Here is a 16,197-nt window from a genome sequence, read left to right as displayed (position 1 = left end):
TGGTTTTCACAAAGTTTACTGCCTTTCTTTTTAGATACTTTTGTATCTAGGGGTTATATGGTATAGTAAAGTACAATCAAACTTTTCACAAGTTTTTTTTTTTTTTCTTAACAAATACATCCAGTATAGCGTTTGGGCAAAATCTTGACAGATGGAACCCATTCTTGCCTAATCAGTGCTTGATCAGTTTCTCAATGGGATTGAGATCTGGGGAGTTTCCTGGCCGTGGACCCAAAATGTCAATATTTTGTTCAGCGAGCCACTTGGTTATCACTTTTGCCTTGTGACATGGTGCGCCGTCATGCTGGAAAAAGCATTGTTCATCACCAAATTGCTCCTTGCCTGAGAAGTTCGTCTTGGTGGATGTTTTGATAGCTTATTCATGGAAGTGTTCTGAGGCAAAATTCTGAGCAACCCCACACATGAATAGTCTCAGGATGCCTCACTGTTCGCATGCCACAGAGCTCATGGTAGCACTTACCTTTTCTTCTCCAGACAATCGTTTGTTTAGATGTCCCAAACAGTCTGAAGGGGTCTTTATCAGAGAAAATAGCTTTACCCAGTCTTCTGCAGTCTAATCCCTATACGTCCAGCAGAATGTCAGTCTGTTTTTTTGGAGAGAAGTGGCTTCTTTACTGCCCTTCTGGACACCAAGCCATCCTCCAAATCCCTTTGCCTCACTGCACTCTCACCTGCCTTCTGCCATTCCTGAGCAAGTTCTGCACTGGTGGTGACCCGATCCTGAAGCTGCATCCTCTTAGGAGACGGTCCCGGTACTTGCTTGACTGTCTTGGGTGCCCTGAAGCCTTCTTCACTGCAATTGAACCTCTCTCCTTGAACTTACTGATGATTCGCTAAATGGTTGGTTTAGGTGCTATCTTACAAGCAGCAATGTCCTTGCCTGTGAAGCCCTTTTCATGCAATGCAATGATGACTGCCCATGTTTCTTTGGAGTTAACCATGGTTAACAAAAGAAAACTTCAAGCACAATCATCCTTTTAAAGCAACCAGTCTGCTCTTCTAATCAGCATAACAGTGACATCAGCTGCCTTGTCCTCATTAATACTTTCTCCTTAGCTAACGAGAAGATCACTGAAATTATATTAGCAGGCCATTTTGTGGCAAGGCTGAAATGCAGTGGCTGGAATGCATTTTGTGATTAAGTTCATTTTCATGGCAAGGAATGACTTTTGCAATTAAATGCAATTCATCTGATCACTCTTCCCAATCTAGAGTTAATGCAAATTGCCACCATAAAAACTTAAGCAGCAAACTTTGTGAAAACCATAATTCTTAAATAATAGTTACCCAAATTGAAACTATACTATAAGGGAGAAGAAACTATACATAAGGGAGAAGAGGGTTTTTTTTTTTAAAGTCGGACCCCGGGACATGCCTAGATAACAGGTAGTGGCCCTAGACCTAAACCCAGACCTTATTTATTTCCAGCAGCCCTATTCCCATATTTCACCATTGGGTTACATTAAGACCAGATGCATTGTCCTTTGTTCTACAGTCATGTTACAACAAATCATCTAAGCTCATTAACACAGCAATGTTGCACTGCTGTTCAGACTTGCCATTTTATTTTCTTTGTTCTCCATAGGAGAACCAAGACAGTAAATCATGCCTCCTTGCATCACACATGCTCATGCAAGCATTCACACATGCATTCTTTCTCCTCCCCTTTTGCACACACAGGCACACACTAAAATGCCATTTAACTTAATCCCTCTAAATATACTGGTTGTTGATACTGTTCATTGTGTTTTACAGCAGTTGGGTTATTAAATGTATGATTTATTCTCACAAGCCCACTCACTTCATACCAGAAACCACAGCATCGCAAGCTCTTCAGGGATAATCAGGTAGACACTTCCTTCATCTGTTTTGCTGAATTAAACCCACGACACCTCAATAGTGAGGTCTGGCATCCCAGCTACACCCCCCTCCAAGATCACTTTTAAACCAACCACATAGACCTCCTTCAACGTAAACCAAAACTGGTGTCCCTGGTGACTAAGGCCGTACCCAGCCCCACAGACACCATAAATGTGTGCTCAGTGCCTACAGTTCCATATTGGCTTTACATAATACATCAATAGCAAACACAATGTTGTTTTTGCTTCCTATATTTACTCCCTATATTTACTATATTAACTGTGCTATATTTGAGATTACAAAGCATTTCATACTTCTTAAAAAAATAAGGAAGTTTAATGCCCTCTATCATAGACACACACAATGCAGTATAAAATAACTTATTCTGCCCTATACTGGGTGCTTTTATACACCCGATACAGGACTCCATTATGCCCTGGTGCATAACCTGCTTTTGCACAAAACAACACACCTTATACCTCAACCTTAAATCAGGAGCAGATGCTAGGACCTCATACCTCACCCTTAAATCACGAGCAGGTGCTAGGCCCTGGCAACTTTTTGAAAAAAAGCTAAGCTTTCACTGTCCAACTATCATGATTCATGATCAGTTGCATGCTTCCTGTCTTTTTGTTCATTGTCCATATAGGGCAACAGTGACCTTCTCAAGTTGTAAAATGTCTTAATTTCTTCTTGTGGAAAAGGTTAATGCATGTTCATTGCTCTTCCCACAGGTGTGTGGGTGAGTTGAATGATTAGACTTCTAGCTGCTGTACCTACTGGGTTATTCAAGGACATCATGAATTTGATAAGGAGGACAAAAAGACAAAACAGGATTAGCTTTTCTTTCTTTCAAAAGAGTCAGGAGGAAGAAGCTAGGCAAGAGAAAGCAGAAGAGGCATCTACTCTTGAAGAATGGTTCTCTACAGACAGCTGCATTCTCCACAGTAGCTGGACAGTTAGTAGCATAATGAGGATACTCAGAGGAAGAGATAGTCACCCCTGATCTGACTGTAGTGATGGGGGCTTGGTCCTTAGAATAATGTGTGACAGGTGTAATGTCACGCATGGGATGCTGAAGACTGAGGCTTTTGTCAGTAACTAGACTAGAAAGATGTGTATTAACCTTAGTTCACTCACTAGAAGTACTAGAACAATCAGAAAGGAAATATTGTGCTCTCATATGGTGCAAGCTCACAAAGGTGCCCTAAGGATGGCCAGGGTGTTTAACCAGTTGGCATTTGCAACTTGATGCACACTACCTCTGCACATCGCATCAAATGCCTGGCCAGTAGAAATGAGCCAATAAATGTTTGTCTTATTCTGCCCTGAGTGGCCTGCTATGGAATTGCCTTAGTGCTTCTGAGAACCTTGTTATTCACAGAACCAGCCCACATTTGCACAGATTTGTTTATTAGAACCAAGGATGCATCATCAGCGGAGGATGTGGCACAGCTCACAACAACAGTAAACAGTAGTAACAAGATGGTGGAGCACTGTGAGCATTTGTGCTGTTGTTACACATGCTTGTTTTTATCCAAAAAGGAAGCATGGTACAACGATTGGTGATAAGAAAATGTATAATAATAACAACAGATAATAAAATAATAACAAATAATAAACAACATTAATATAATGAATATAACAATATTAAATAGTCATGGAAATGTAGTAAAAATACATGTAGGCTAAGTTTAATGTAATCAACCTATAGTCATAAATAGCTGATGTGGAGTATTTCTGTAGCTGAATTCAGTGTCCCAATCAGGACCCACAAAAGGGAAGCAGCACAGGGCTGAGAGGCTTGTCTTCCCTTTTGGGTTCCTCCCTGGGGAACAGTGATTTACTCTGGCTCAGCACCAGATGGTCCCGGCTGTGCTCCGTGCTTGACAGTAGCATGTCACACACACTTCTCTTACAGGACCCACCGCTGAACACTTTTTTCATAATCACTGTAGATAGAGGCCAATCAATGAGAGAGAGAGAGAGAGAGAGAGAGAGAGAGAGAGAGAGAGAGAGAGAGAGAGAGAGAGAGAGAGAGAGAGAGAGAGAGAGAGAGAGAGAGAGAATGCAACAAACTATTCCAGCACCACCCAGTCAAGTATGGCTGTTGCGTCACCTCCGCAGGCCTTTCTGAGCATGTAGACATGGTTTGTTCATCCCCTTTGGCATCCAACTACACATGCCTCTGCTTGAGAAACTCCACCTATTGAAGCTGGCTGGTGCCTCAAAATCAGGGAATTATTGTATACTGTAACAATAAAGTGAACATCATTATAGATAATCATACAGACATTTGCCAAGCTACATACTCAGATTTTGTGTATACATTCAACAAATCGGGTCCAGTCTTTGCTGTTCCCAGCGATACTATCAGTGATATATATATATATATATATATATATATATATATAAAAGACAACATAGTCAAGTCATAATTGTCGTTTATTTATCTTTATTTTGACCAAGATCTAGAACCTAAATACCAAAAATGTGGCTTTATCGTTAATTAGGTAGCTAATCAATAGGGGTAAAAGACTACTAGCATTGCATTAGCATGCTTCACTGCACTTAAAATTCACAGCGTTGATTAATTATTTTTTTGTTTTGTTTTTCTTGTTTATACAACCAGATTTTACGTGCCTGAGTTTAGGGTTAACATAAAAGTCACATGACATCCTAGCAACTGCCGACACTTATCATATTTATTCTGTCAAAATAAAAGTCCTAATTTTTAAACGCATCGTTTAAAACAGAAAACCGGTCATTAAAAAAAAAAAAAAAAAACAAAACAATGAAGAAAATGAAATACATTCTATTTATTTAATAAAATTCTGAAAAATCCAACCATCCACAAACACGGAGAGGGAATTATGTAATGTAAAATCTGAAACTCGGGTGTTGTAAAACTGTCATAGTCAAGACACCAGAACCTTTAAGAAAAAATCAAATTTAAAGTAAATATATGTCTTCAGACAACTTGTACATATACTAGGTAATGAATGAAAAACAGTTCATTTCTGTCATTTTGGTTGTATAGCCTGTAGTTAAACTAGCATGACTAGTTTTGCATTGGTGTTTTGTTGATATTGTCTTAGTGCTCCATGACACCTGTAATCCACAAGAACAGTAAGAAACCTTGGGAGTAACCAGACCCATTGGGTAGCCATCCTCTTTGGCTTTCTGCATTTCTGCAAATGAAAAATTATAAAAGTGATTAACTTTTATTATGTAATTAATTTTCAATATGCTGCATACTCATAATTTATTTGGAAATCTTTATGTCAATTTTAGATATTTATGAGAATAAGCAGATTTGCATCTTTTTGCAAAGTCTTCCTAAATTAAATTAAGTATTTAAAAATATTGTAATAAAAAAAAAAAGATACAGTAGTTAAAATAGTTTAGTCATTTTAAGCACTACATAGTCTATTTTCTTATAATTATAACCTTATCTCAAAATTACTAGAATGGACTTGTTGTAACAGATTTTGTAACAAAAAGCTAAAGATCATAAAATAGTCTAACTGAAACCAGCCCAATTTAGCTCTTTCACTGTAGGCTTGTCAATGCTTGATGAAAATTTGTGCTTCTCATCCACACTAGTTTTACCAGCTAAAATAAATGAATGGGACTTAGGAACAGCAAGGAATATCCAGTAGGCTATATACTGGCTGTAAAACCCAAAGTTAGAAATACACTTTTTGTCTTATTGAATCCTGTTGTCTGACCCTAACCCTAGTTTAAAACAAACAAACAGTCTTTAAGCCAGGTTTAAGATCAAATCATCCAAAAAGTCATATTTTTAATCCAATTTGATTAAATGTTTTATTAATATAGTCAATTACTAGCTATGCAGTAGCGGTAAAATAGCACATTGGCATAATCTGCTTTTGGGGTGGGACGTTCTTTTTGTCAAAAATGGACAGGTTTGCCCTGGTGGCTTTTATTTTGGCACACGACTACAAAGTTCCAGCAACTGTTGCTCAGTTCACGAAGCGCACCTGACTAATCACGTGAGTTCACTGATATTCTTTTTCTAATTTGAGAAGAGGAAATCAGCGTTCAGATCATTTTCACTATCGAGTTTGTCGCATAACCAAAAGAGAAAAAGGACGAAAGTTGATGACCGTTTCAAGAAACATCACTCCAGGTATAGCTACATCATTTAACTTCGTCTTTTATTACATTGGTTGTGGGAATGACATAACAGCGTCCGTTCTCATGTAAAGATAGTTGGTGTGCTGTGCAGTTTCAAATTGTTAATTTAAGATTTAGTTACCTGACTGTAGCCTTAATTTAAATCCACACCCATGATCCAAGCTTCAAAGTTCGCAAAATGATCAATAACATGTTGTAAAGCGTTTTGGTGTGATAACGGTTGGCTAGACATAAGCATGCATCATAATGTGATCTCACACTTGAGTTTAGTTACGTCGGGCAATATCACTCTGATTTATTTATTTATTTATTTATTTATTTATTTATTTTACATCTTCGAGCTGACTTGTTTGTTTGTAACCGTAAAGGCCTTCCAATACAGGCTCATTGCATTATCATCTTGATTTAACACTTTGATTCGCTAGGTCGAAGGGCAAGATCTAAAAATGAATGAAATACTACTCTATTTCCCAATGATTTCGAGTATCAGCTCGAAGACGGCTCTATAAATCCTGTAGGCTACATAGCACCAGATTAAGCCCAAATTTTATGACGTCATCATTTTTGTTGAATTTTAAGATTGCCTTTAATCTACAGTAGATATTAAGGGTTTGAACAATTTCTGCTTTACTGTGCCTTTCTGCCATGAAATTGTCTTATACACCCCACCCCATCCCATCATATAACTAAAGATGATCTGTCGTGCTTTAAGTCATTACTTAGTATTTAAGGGTAGTTGGGTACTTCCAGCCAGAGATGCGAATATGGTGGTATTTGCGTCTCTGTCTGTTCCTATTATAGTGCATCCGTTACTCATGTCACATGGTAATAATGATAGTTCACTTGTTTAATTTCTGTGCAGAGATGGTGATTTAGTTTTTCTCTGATTTAAAATTGGGCTATGCATTGAATCCTGTGTTGTTCACTCAAATAGTTAGACATTCATTGAATGTTAATTTTAATGCATTATTTGTATGCTCTAGAATGAGATGTGTGCCGTTCCTGTTTCTAATATCTGCTCTTTCTGTGAGCTGGTCCCGACCACATGACTCTACAATCTCTCATGAGATGGTCAACTCCATAAACAAAGCAAATACTACGTGGAGAGTAAGTGCTGCTATTAACATTTGTGTGCCTTTGATTAGTTTGACAGCAGTTCAGCACTACTAAGTTCAACCAAGATTAGCCTGTTTTATAATGTAAGCAAATGTGATGTGAATGCCATTAATGAAGCCCTTTAAATTATTTTCTAATTTATCAAGATTATTTTGTCTGGTTTTCTATAAAGGCTGGGCACAATTTCAACAATGTAGACTACAGCTATTTGAAGAGACTGTGTGGAACCATGCTGAAGGGACCCAAACTCCCAGTCATGTGAGCATATTGTTGCAGTGAGACACTGATTGGATATACACAAAGCAATAAGATCCCAGTCATTTGTAAATTGTCTATTTTGGCAATGCCATAGTGACATGTCTTAACACTATATATGTACATACTGTAGATCGCACTTTGTTGTTCTCTGCACTACTTGATGAATAATATCACATTTACATTATCCAGAGCGACTTACAAAAGTGCTTTGTCATTTACTCATGAGCATGCAATATCACATAATGGATCACATGCCTTGTTTCTGTTTTACTCAGTCAGCAGTATACTCTACTTCTGCATTTGTCTTTGTTGCAAAGCACTGTCCTTGATCTGTGGTGTTTTTGCATGCTTGTAGGGTTCAATATGCTGAAGACATCAGGCTTCCCCCAAATTTTGATGCCAGAGAACAGTGGCCTTACTGCCCCACTCTAAAAGAGATCAGAGACCAAGGCTCATGTGGCTCCTGCTGGGTATGTTCTCTTTGCTTTCAAAATGAATGGACTCCTTGGTCGTTTTTGCATTTTTGAATGTGCCTGTGGATTATTCAAGTGTTCCTGGTAGAGCCCTTCTCTCCACTGTCACAATTCAGAACTATACTCCTGGTATATATACAGTCAGTGTAGAGTTCACTCTAGGCTGTGCTTACACTTGGATTAACTTTACCAGAGGGAAGTTGGGATGACGGACAGAGAAAGAAGTATTGTCAGTGTCAAAACATTTTCACAAGTTTGCCTTTAGATAAAATGTCTAGAAAAGAACCCGGCTGCAGTGGAGACCATGGTTGTAATTATGACTGCTGCCACTGGTAAATATGTTAAGTGTTCAAACCTGTTAGTTGTTTTCTGCCCACATTGGGCAGAAGGATGGAGAAGACTGAACAATATGAGGTGAGGTGTCAGTTGAGTCCTTCTAATGATGAATCATATGTCATATGTTCATATGACATTTCCTCTTTCATGCCTGAAGAAGTTATGGGGTTGTTTTGGTCATCTTTAGAATACAGTAAACATTTAACTGTGGAAACATGCTTTATCTGCCCCAACAATACAATAAGTTAGTTTGCCTTCTTAAAATAATGTAAAGTAAAACTAAAAGCTGTGACCTACTATCACAAATTCCTTTAGCAGGGCAGCAAACGTTTCAAATGTGGAAGTACAACCAGAAAATTAAACAAGTGGATCACAATGGCTCTGGCCATTTGTAAACGTTTGATTTATTAATTAAATTGTTTTAGCTGTAAATATCTAAACAGGAACCACCATCTATATAGAAATCTCTAGGCAGCATTTAATGGAAATGGAACCTTATCATACAGCTTACTGAGACACTGGTGAGATGGCATCCCATTCATTCCTGGTCTCTTGAGGGCTTTCACCTCATATTTGGTCCCTAGGAGAGTGGAAATATGCATTTGTACAGAGTGCTGGCTAAATAAATAGCATTATTAGTACCTTCTAGGAAGCATGAATTAGCCACCTAACTGGCACACTTAACAGGACTGTTGCAACCTACTGCTGACTAGTAGCTTAGCTGGTTGACAACCTTTGTAACAATAGCCTGTGATGGCTGATCAAATTTTATAATGATCTTGTAAGGGTTGGCACCAGGCCGAGGCCCCCTCCGGCCACCAGAGGGAGGCCTTGAGTCAACCCTACCACTGGTTTAACACCCAACAGCCGGGCTAGAGCTTATATAAGCTCAGTGACCCAGTCAGTCTTTGCTAAAGTTTTGAGCCAAGCTCCTAGCTGGTAACTTCAGGTATTGAGGTCTGTGAGCCCTCTTGCTACTTCTCACTTCTTGTCTGTGAGGGTGTTTGTGTTTTTACACGTCCCCTCCCCTCTCCAGTTTTCCCTCTCGAGTCTGTCTCTCTCCCAAGTCTTCCCTTAGCCATTTAAGTTCCTCCCCGTTTTCTGGTTTTGTTTGGAAAGTTTTAGTTTGTTATTCCCCAGTGCATCAGGGTTGCCATTTCTTCTTATGGCGTCCTTTGTTCTCCCTTTTTCCACGCTCAGTGTGGTGTTTAGTTTTTTCCTTTTGTTTTACCTGATCCAAGATCTAACTGTTCTGCACACAGGCCCACCATTGTTAGTGTGGTTGTTCACCCAGTAGGCTGTTGGTGTCATCACCTAGCTGACCTGGGTTCTTTAGTGTATGTAAAATAATAAATGTTTTGTATTTGTACATAGCTATGACCAACTATAATTTAGATGACCACAGGTCCCTCCTCCACATTCAATGAAGATGAAGGGGGGGGGACAATTAATTATTGGTGCTCTACATTATTGGATTCCCTTATTAATCAGCAATACAGTTTATGCTACTGTACACTGTCAAAATATGATCAGTTTATTAGCCGTCTATTGCGGTAATCTAAGCACCGAGACAGACTTTGGGTCAGAAGTGCGCTGGATAGCATAAAATCATGTCTTGGTACAGCTCATTAGGTAGTGAGATGTACCGACTGTATGGTCAGTTATTTGTCTGCAACTTCATATCTGAGTCCTAAATAGGTGAGGAAGAGGTCTAACACTTTTTTGGCTGAATCACAATATGCACAGGGTGAGGGAGGCTGTGGTAAGACAGGCTGTCCCTCCCACAGACATAGTGGGTTGTTCTGATTTTTACATGGATTTGTGTGTGCTCTGTAGATCAGAGTAAGACATGAAGCAGTACATAAAGTCAGACTGATTCATTGTTATTTGCTTTGCTTATTCATTCCCAAGAAAATATGAACACAAATTTTGCTCAGGCATGAGTTGTGGAATATCTTTCTGGGTCATTTTACAGGCTTTTGGGGCAGCTGAAGCAATCTCTGACAGAATCTGCATCCATAGCATTGGCAAACTGACCACTGAGATATCTGCTCAAGACCTGCTGACCTGTTGCGACAGCTGTGGGATGGGGTGAGTGAAGAAAGGTTGTGTTGTGCTGGATTTTGCAGAGGTTCAGCATTCTTGACTTCTCACTGAGCCGGAGCTGCTGGTACAAGCATGAGTCAACCATTGAAACAAAACTGTAGACTTGAGTAATGTTGGCATTGTTATAGAAACATTTGCTTTTCAGTGATGCACATGAGTTGCTTTAAAATGAAGATGGTACCTTTTGAGAGACATTCATTTTCCATGCTTAATTACATTTCAGTTAGAACAGTACAGGTAAGCCCTAAAGTATTTTATTGAGCCCATACATATAACTATATAAACACTGTTAACATGAAGACAGTCATGAAGACTGAACATCGCTCAAGGTGAGTCAAGGATAGTCCAAAGTCTGCTGCCCCTGAAATACAAGCAGAAAAAAAAAAAAACCCAAAGAAACAAAACCATGAGCTACTCAAAGCCATGCATTAGTGTTTAGGAAGACCACAGGTGAAGAATATTAAATGTCCACAATATAATTTATTTCAGCATAACCCGAGGAACACTTAGATTGTTGAAAGGTTTTACTTATTTTGTGAAGTGAAAAATGCAGTATGTTGCACTGGCCTGCCACCACCTGAGGGAGGCCTAGTGCTGCACATTAGCAATTAAGTGTGATCTTATACCCTTATATAAGGGCTTGGCAATGTGTACAAAACACTGGCCTTTTAATCAGTATTCTCAAAGAGCTGTTACCTGCGGGTGCCTTTTCTGTGAGTATTGTTGTTTTTTGGTTACTTCTCCTTAGAAGTTTCCCCTTCTGTGCATCTCTTTCCCCTTTGGTCTCAGAGAACTGACTTGTCTGTCACTACTCCTGTTTTATTTTATTGTTCTACTCATTATTCTTAACTTGAATTGCATCATTAATTTTAATAAGTTTCAAGAATTCTACAGTTAAAACTGTTTAAATTGTAAGAGCATTTAACACATTTTTAAGGGGGTATCAGTCTTCCATCAAGGTGAATTCCACTCTATACAGAATGTTGCATGCATGTCTGCACAGTGTTATATTTTCAAGGTTGGTGTGGTCTGTGGGTTGGTGGGGCCGGTGGTGCTGGGTTGGTGGAGCCCAAAGTGACATCTTTTCATGGGGCTCCAAATCTTTGGCGGTGCCCCTTAGCAAGACACCATGTTCAAAGTGACCCATATCAGCACCTTCCTCATGTTCATACTTTTCAGCAAACAAATTTCTATCAGTGTTGTTTGCTTAGCACCTTAACAAATATAGTTTGCTTTGTAGGCATGATCATATCCAGGGTATGGTTCTAAAACAGCTGATGAATAATTTATTTACTGAAATTCAAAGGCAGAAAAAAATTGGCTTAAAAAAATGCTTTTTATGAAGAAATGACATGAATTCATATATTGTAAAACCAGTGCTCTGGCATGCTTTCTCTGCACAAGATTCTGTTCATGTTTCATAATTATTAGATAAATTATTGTTCCCAAATACCTATTCAGTAGCTCGATTAGAGGAGTGTTAGCCTCTATAATGCAAGTCCTTTAATAATTTTCCTGTGTTCACATTTTAGTTGTAATGGTGGATACCCTTCTGCTGCATGGGACTTCTGGACAAATGAGGGTCTGGTGTCTGGAGGACTCTACAACTCTCATATAGGCAAGTGCTAATTCTGTCCCCACAGTAAAGTGACAAGTATGCAGAATTTGAATTTCAGTTATTAAACACAGCTATCATGTTTTACAGGTTGTCGTCCTTATTCCATTGAGCCTTGTGAGCACCATGTGAATGGCACCCGACCCCCTTGCACAGGGGAGGGTGGGGAAACTCCAAGCTGTGATAAAAAGTGTGAACCTGGCTACAGTCTCCCTTACAACCAAGACAAGCACTTTGGTAAGCACCTTGATGGACCAAATATACACATTATTCTGCATTAAGGCTTTTAATGATTACAGATATCAATGCTGGCTGATGATATAATTTTTATCTCTAGATGACCATGGATGAAAGTTGTGCAGAAATCACTTTTAGAGCCATGGTTGCCTTTAGGTGCTTTAATGATGTCTGAAAGTTTTTAAATATAAACGTGAACTGCAACTGAACCAATTTACCTCACCAGCACATCAATTTCTGGATATTAAACCATATTTTTCTTTTCACAGGAAAACAATCGTATAGTGTTCCCTCTGATGAGAAGCAGATTATGACAGAACTCTTCAAATATGGCCCAGTAGAGGGAGCTTTCACTGTATATGAAGACTTTCTCCTGTACAAGTCTGGTGAGCAGTATACTCCATCATCCATTAAAGCTTTATTTCACTAGTCTCAGTTGTGTAATAAGATGTAAGTATTTAGCTTGCACAGCTTGTACCATGTAAGACACAGCAAACCGCCAGAGTATGCCACAGAGTAATGTGTATACTAGACACAACAAGAGCTTTAAAGAGACAGTGAGACAGAAGTGATTAACCTGTTCCAGTTAGAATATTTGCCCAGATGGAACCAGATATGACAAATGAACCAGTGAATCCATAAAACACTACAAAATCAGGCAAGTATGTTTAGGTGATGGAGTAAAATGCCAAGGAAAAGTTGGGATTCTGGCAGTGGCTTGGTTTAGGGTACTTGTGGATACTAATCTATTTGAGCTAAATAAGGATACTTACACTTACACGTACACTGTTGAAATATGATCATATCTCCAGGACCTAACATCCCAACCCTTCCCATACCAGGGCAGTCACATTTTTCTTCATAGCAACTATATTGGTCATAGTTGAAAATGTACTTAAGTTTAACTGAAGTTTAAAAAACAAATGTTTACAAAAGCTTTACACCATTCAGACTCTGCTGCTTATAGTGGTTTAAGCACCAATTTCTTAAATATCTCCAATATCTTTGCCAGAATATTTCATAGGCTAAAATTGTTTAAAACAAACCTTTTGAAAAGGAAAAATTATAATACCAAAAGGACATTCAGCGACATGCAGATGATATCCATATACCAGCCCCGTCTCAGTATGCTGTATCGTTTGATGTAGTGTGACAGTTCTGTAATAAGCAGTGTTTGCTTCACGGACTATATAGGATCAGATCTGTAACACTGCTTCTTTGCTGTTCGCATTGTTAGAAACCTCACTAAACTGCCCTGCTTCATGCCTATTGTTGCATATTCAAGGAGTATATCAACATGTCCGTGGGTCTGCCGTTGGAGGCCATGCCATCAAGATCTTGGGTTGGGGAGAAGAAAACAACACCCCCTACTGGCTGGCAGCAAACTCCTGGAATACTGACTGGGGTGAAAATGGTAAGACCAGCTACAGTCATTTGAATAGTGAGACAAATTTCTGATAATTAGTTCACAATTTATATTTATATAAATATTTATATTTGTGCCTCAAGGTGAAAAAACTGCTTGGTTTGCTTGGAAACCCTGTTCGTGCCAATAGCCCTTATGCCATTACAGAACACACCTTTCCTTTTTTTTTTTTGTGAATTAATATCAAATATCACACAAGCTGTGCTCTTGCACTCTTCCTCTGCCCAAGGTTAATTCTGATTAATTTTGTTCCCTTAAAATTGAGCATTGAAATTACTGTAGTTACTGTACTGTACTAATGTACAAAGTCCTCTAATAATTTTCCTGTGTTTGCTTTAGTAATGGAGTATACCAGTACAAAATCAATCAATATAAAATAATTAGGTCGTCATTTATAAATTTTGTATTAGCATTACTGGGATTTGATCCTCAAATTAAGGAGAACCGATCCCCTCTCCAGGGCATTAATATGTCTGAAGGGATAATTCCTAACAGTTCTCTCTATGTGCATCATTCATTCAGCTGTTGGTGTGTGAAAAGCACTCAGTAGAGAACTGAGGGAGTTTATGTTCATTTTGTGACTTAACCTGTTATTCATTTTTCTTTTTTCCAACATATTCAGAGTAATAAATAAAATAATAAAACAACTCAATACTTTGCTCACTAAAGTGTTTCGCACACGAGTGTGTTATTGCATGTGTACATACTTGAACTTGAACCTTGTACTACATAGTAATACACTAGTGGATTGTTTTCCTCTCATTATTAGTACCTGTGTAAGATTCTCTCATATGCTCTAGAACAGCAGTTCTTAATCTGGCCCTCAGGAACCCACAAACAGTCTGAATATTCTTATTACTTGTAATAACGTCCCGTTACTCAGATTGAATTCTGATAGTACCGTTTACTTCATGATGACTATGAACATTAAATTGGACTCCTGTGCTGAAATATTATGAGAATACAACACATTGTGCGTTATGAGATTCAGACAACTTGGTGCTCTCAGAGTAATTTACTTGCATGTTTTAACAACCCACAATTATTTATTTTATTTAATGCTTGCCCCATCATCTAGTTTCTTGACTGTGGTATGAGAAGTAAAGGTATTTCATATGTGAGACATTACTTCATTTAGTACAATATCTTTGTACTTGAGTGTACAATAAGATGTTTTCATGATTTTTTATTTCCTAGGTATAATATAATCTTATCCACAGAAGTTTGTTCCAACAAGGCAAGAGCCAACTTGATGCAATAATTGTACTGCGTTTGCTCCTGTTTGGTTGGAAAAAAAACTTGTAGCCATACCATTCCTTTTCAGAGGAGATTGCTAACGGTGGTGTAATAGAAACCGAATGATGCTAATGGTTATGTAATTGAAGCAGTATGATCACAAATTAATGCCGTACTAGGTTTCTTATGCATTTGATTCCTAAAGAATTTTGTCTAGTGATGTTTGTATGTACACCAGTCCAAAAAAAAAAAACTGATGCATGCACAACATTTGGCATATTTAGCCTGCAAATGCAGCAAACAGGACTTGACCAACCTTTATTTTACCACACATTTAAATGTAATTATTTTATAGGCTTAATATTTTATTATTTCAGGTTTTTTCAAGATCCTGAGAGGCGTGGACCACTGCGGCATTGAATCTGAGATTGTTGCTGGAATCCCTAAATAGGTCATACTGAAGACAGACAAGGGATAAAAAAATATGAAACACAATCCAGGTTTTATAAGCAAAGGGAAAAATATTCTAATTTCTCTTTCTGTTTGCGAAGTAATTTGTCATTTGAAGTCATGCTTTTTCTGATTGTGGACATCCAAACCTGATAGGACTCCAATCAGCCATCCAATTTCTTTTTTTAATGACCACCAATAGATCTTTTCAATACTACTAAATGAGATTTACTTTTTAAAAGTTTTTATTGTTCAACTATTGTCTCATTTGTCAAGTTTATTATACGGTTTTAAGGATTTTCTTGTTTGGTTTAATTAATAGCCTTTTTTTTTTACCACCTATAGTTGATTAGATAAAACAATGTAATAAGTGATTGTGTAGAGACTTGAAATAAAATTTACCAAAATATTATGCACCACTGTCCATTATAAACACATTGACAGCAAGAGGATGTTTAACACTTCCAACAGATCTCTGCTGTAAGTTTTCACAGTTTTATAAATGAAATGATGGATAGTATCTCTCTACAGCTTCCAGCATCAATTTCCTTCACCTCCCACTGTTGGCTATTTCTCTAATTTTACCCCTGTGTCTTGACACTATCTTAATACAGACGTAGCTGCTGCTGCTGCTACTACTACTACTACTACTATCTGGATACCATGCCTAATCCACGTACTAAAGCATGTCTTCTGACCCTTTGCCCACTTGTAACAAAGTTGCTTAGTGCTTATCTTAAATCTGGCTGTTCCTATAATTCTGAAGCTGTCAATTCCCCCCGTTAATATTAAAACAGGATTCTAACGGGTCCTCAATTTTGTTCACTTCTTCAATTTTTTTTATTGCGATTAAATAAGGTGATTAAATAAAAATTTTGAGTCTCGTATGAATACAAACCACC

General features: G+C 38.1%; 1 protein-coding gene across 1 annotated transcript; it reads left to right on the top strand.

Annotated features, from left to right (window-relative positions):
* Window positions 1–5,890: 5,890 nt before the first annotated feature.
* LOC113583676 (cathepsin B) lies at window positions 5,891–15,709 on the top strand. Its single transcript, XM_027020125.2, has 10 exons — window positions 5,891–6,034; window positions 7,026–7,149; window positions 7,331–7,416; window positions 7,772–7,886; window positions 10,201–10,316; window positions 11,864–11,949; window positions 12,037–12,183; window positions 12,453–12,569; window positions 13,469–13,597; window positions 15,223–15,709. Exons 2-10 carry the CDS (start codon window positions 7,027–7,029, stop codon window positions 15,294–15,296), a joined length of 993 nt encoding a protein of 330 aa, XP_026875926.2. The 5' UTR covers window positions 5,891–6,034; window position 7,026; the 3' UTR covers window positions 15,297–15,709.
* The last annotated feature ends 488 nt before the right edge of the window (window positions 15,710–16,197 follow it).

This window comes from Electrophorus electricus, chromosome 13 (genome assembly GCF_013358815.1).
Source record: "Electrophorus electricus isolate fEleEle1 chromosome 13, fEleEle1.pri, whole genome shotgun sequence".
Taxonomy (NCBI): Eukaryota; Metazoa; Chordata; class Actinopteri; order Gymnotiformes; family Gymnotidae; genus Electrophorus; species Electrophorus electricus.
The sequence above is the reverse complement of the archived record's forward strand: the minus strand, read 5'-3'. Positions and strand labels throughout refer to the sequence as shown.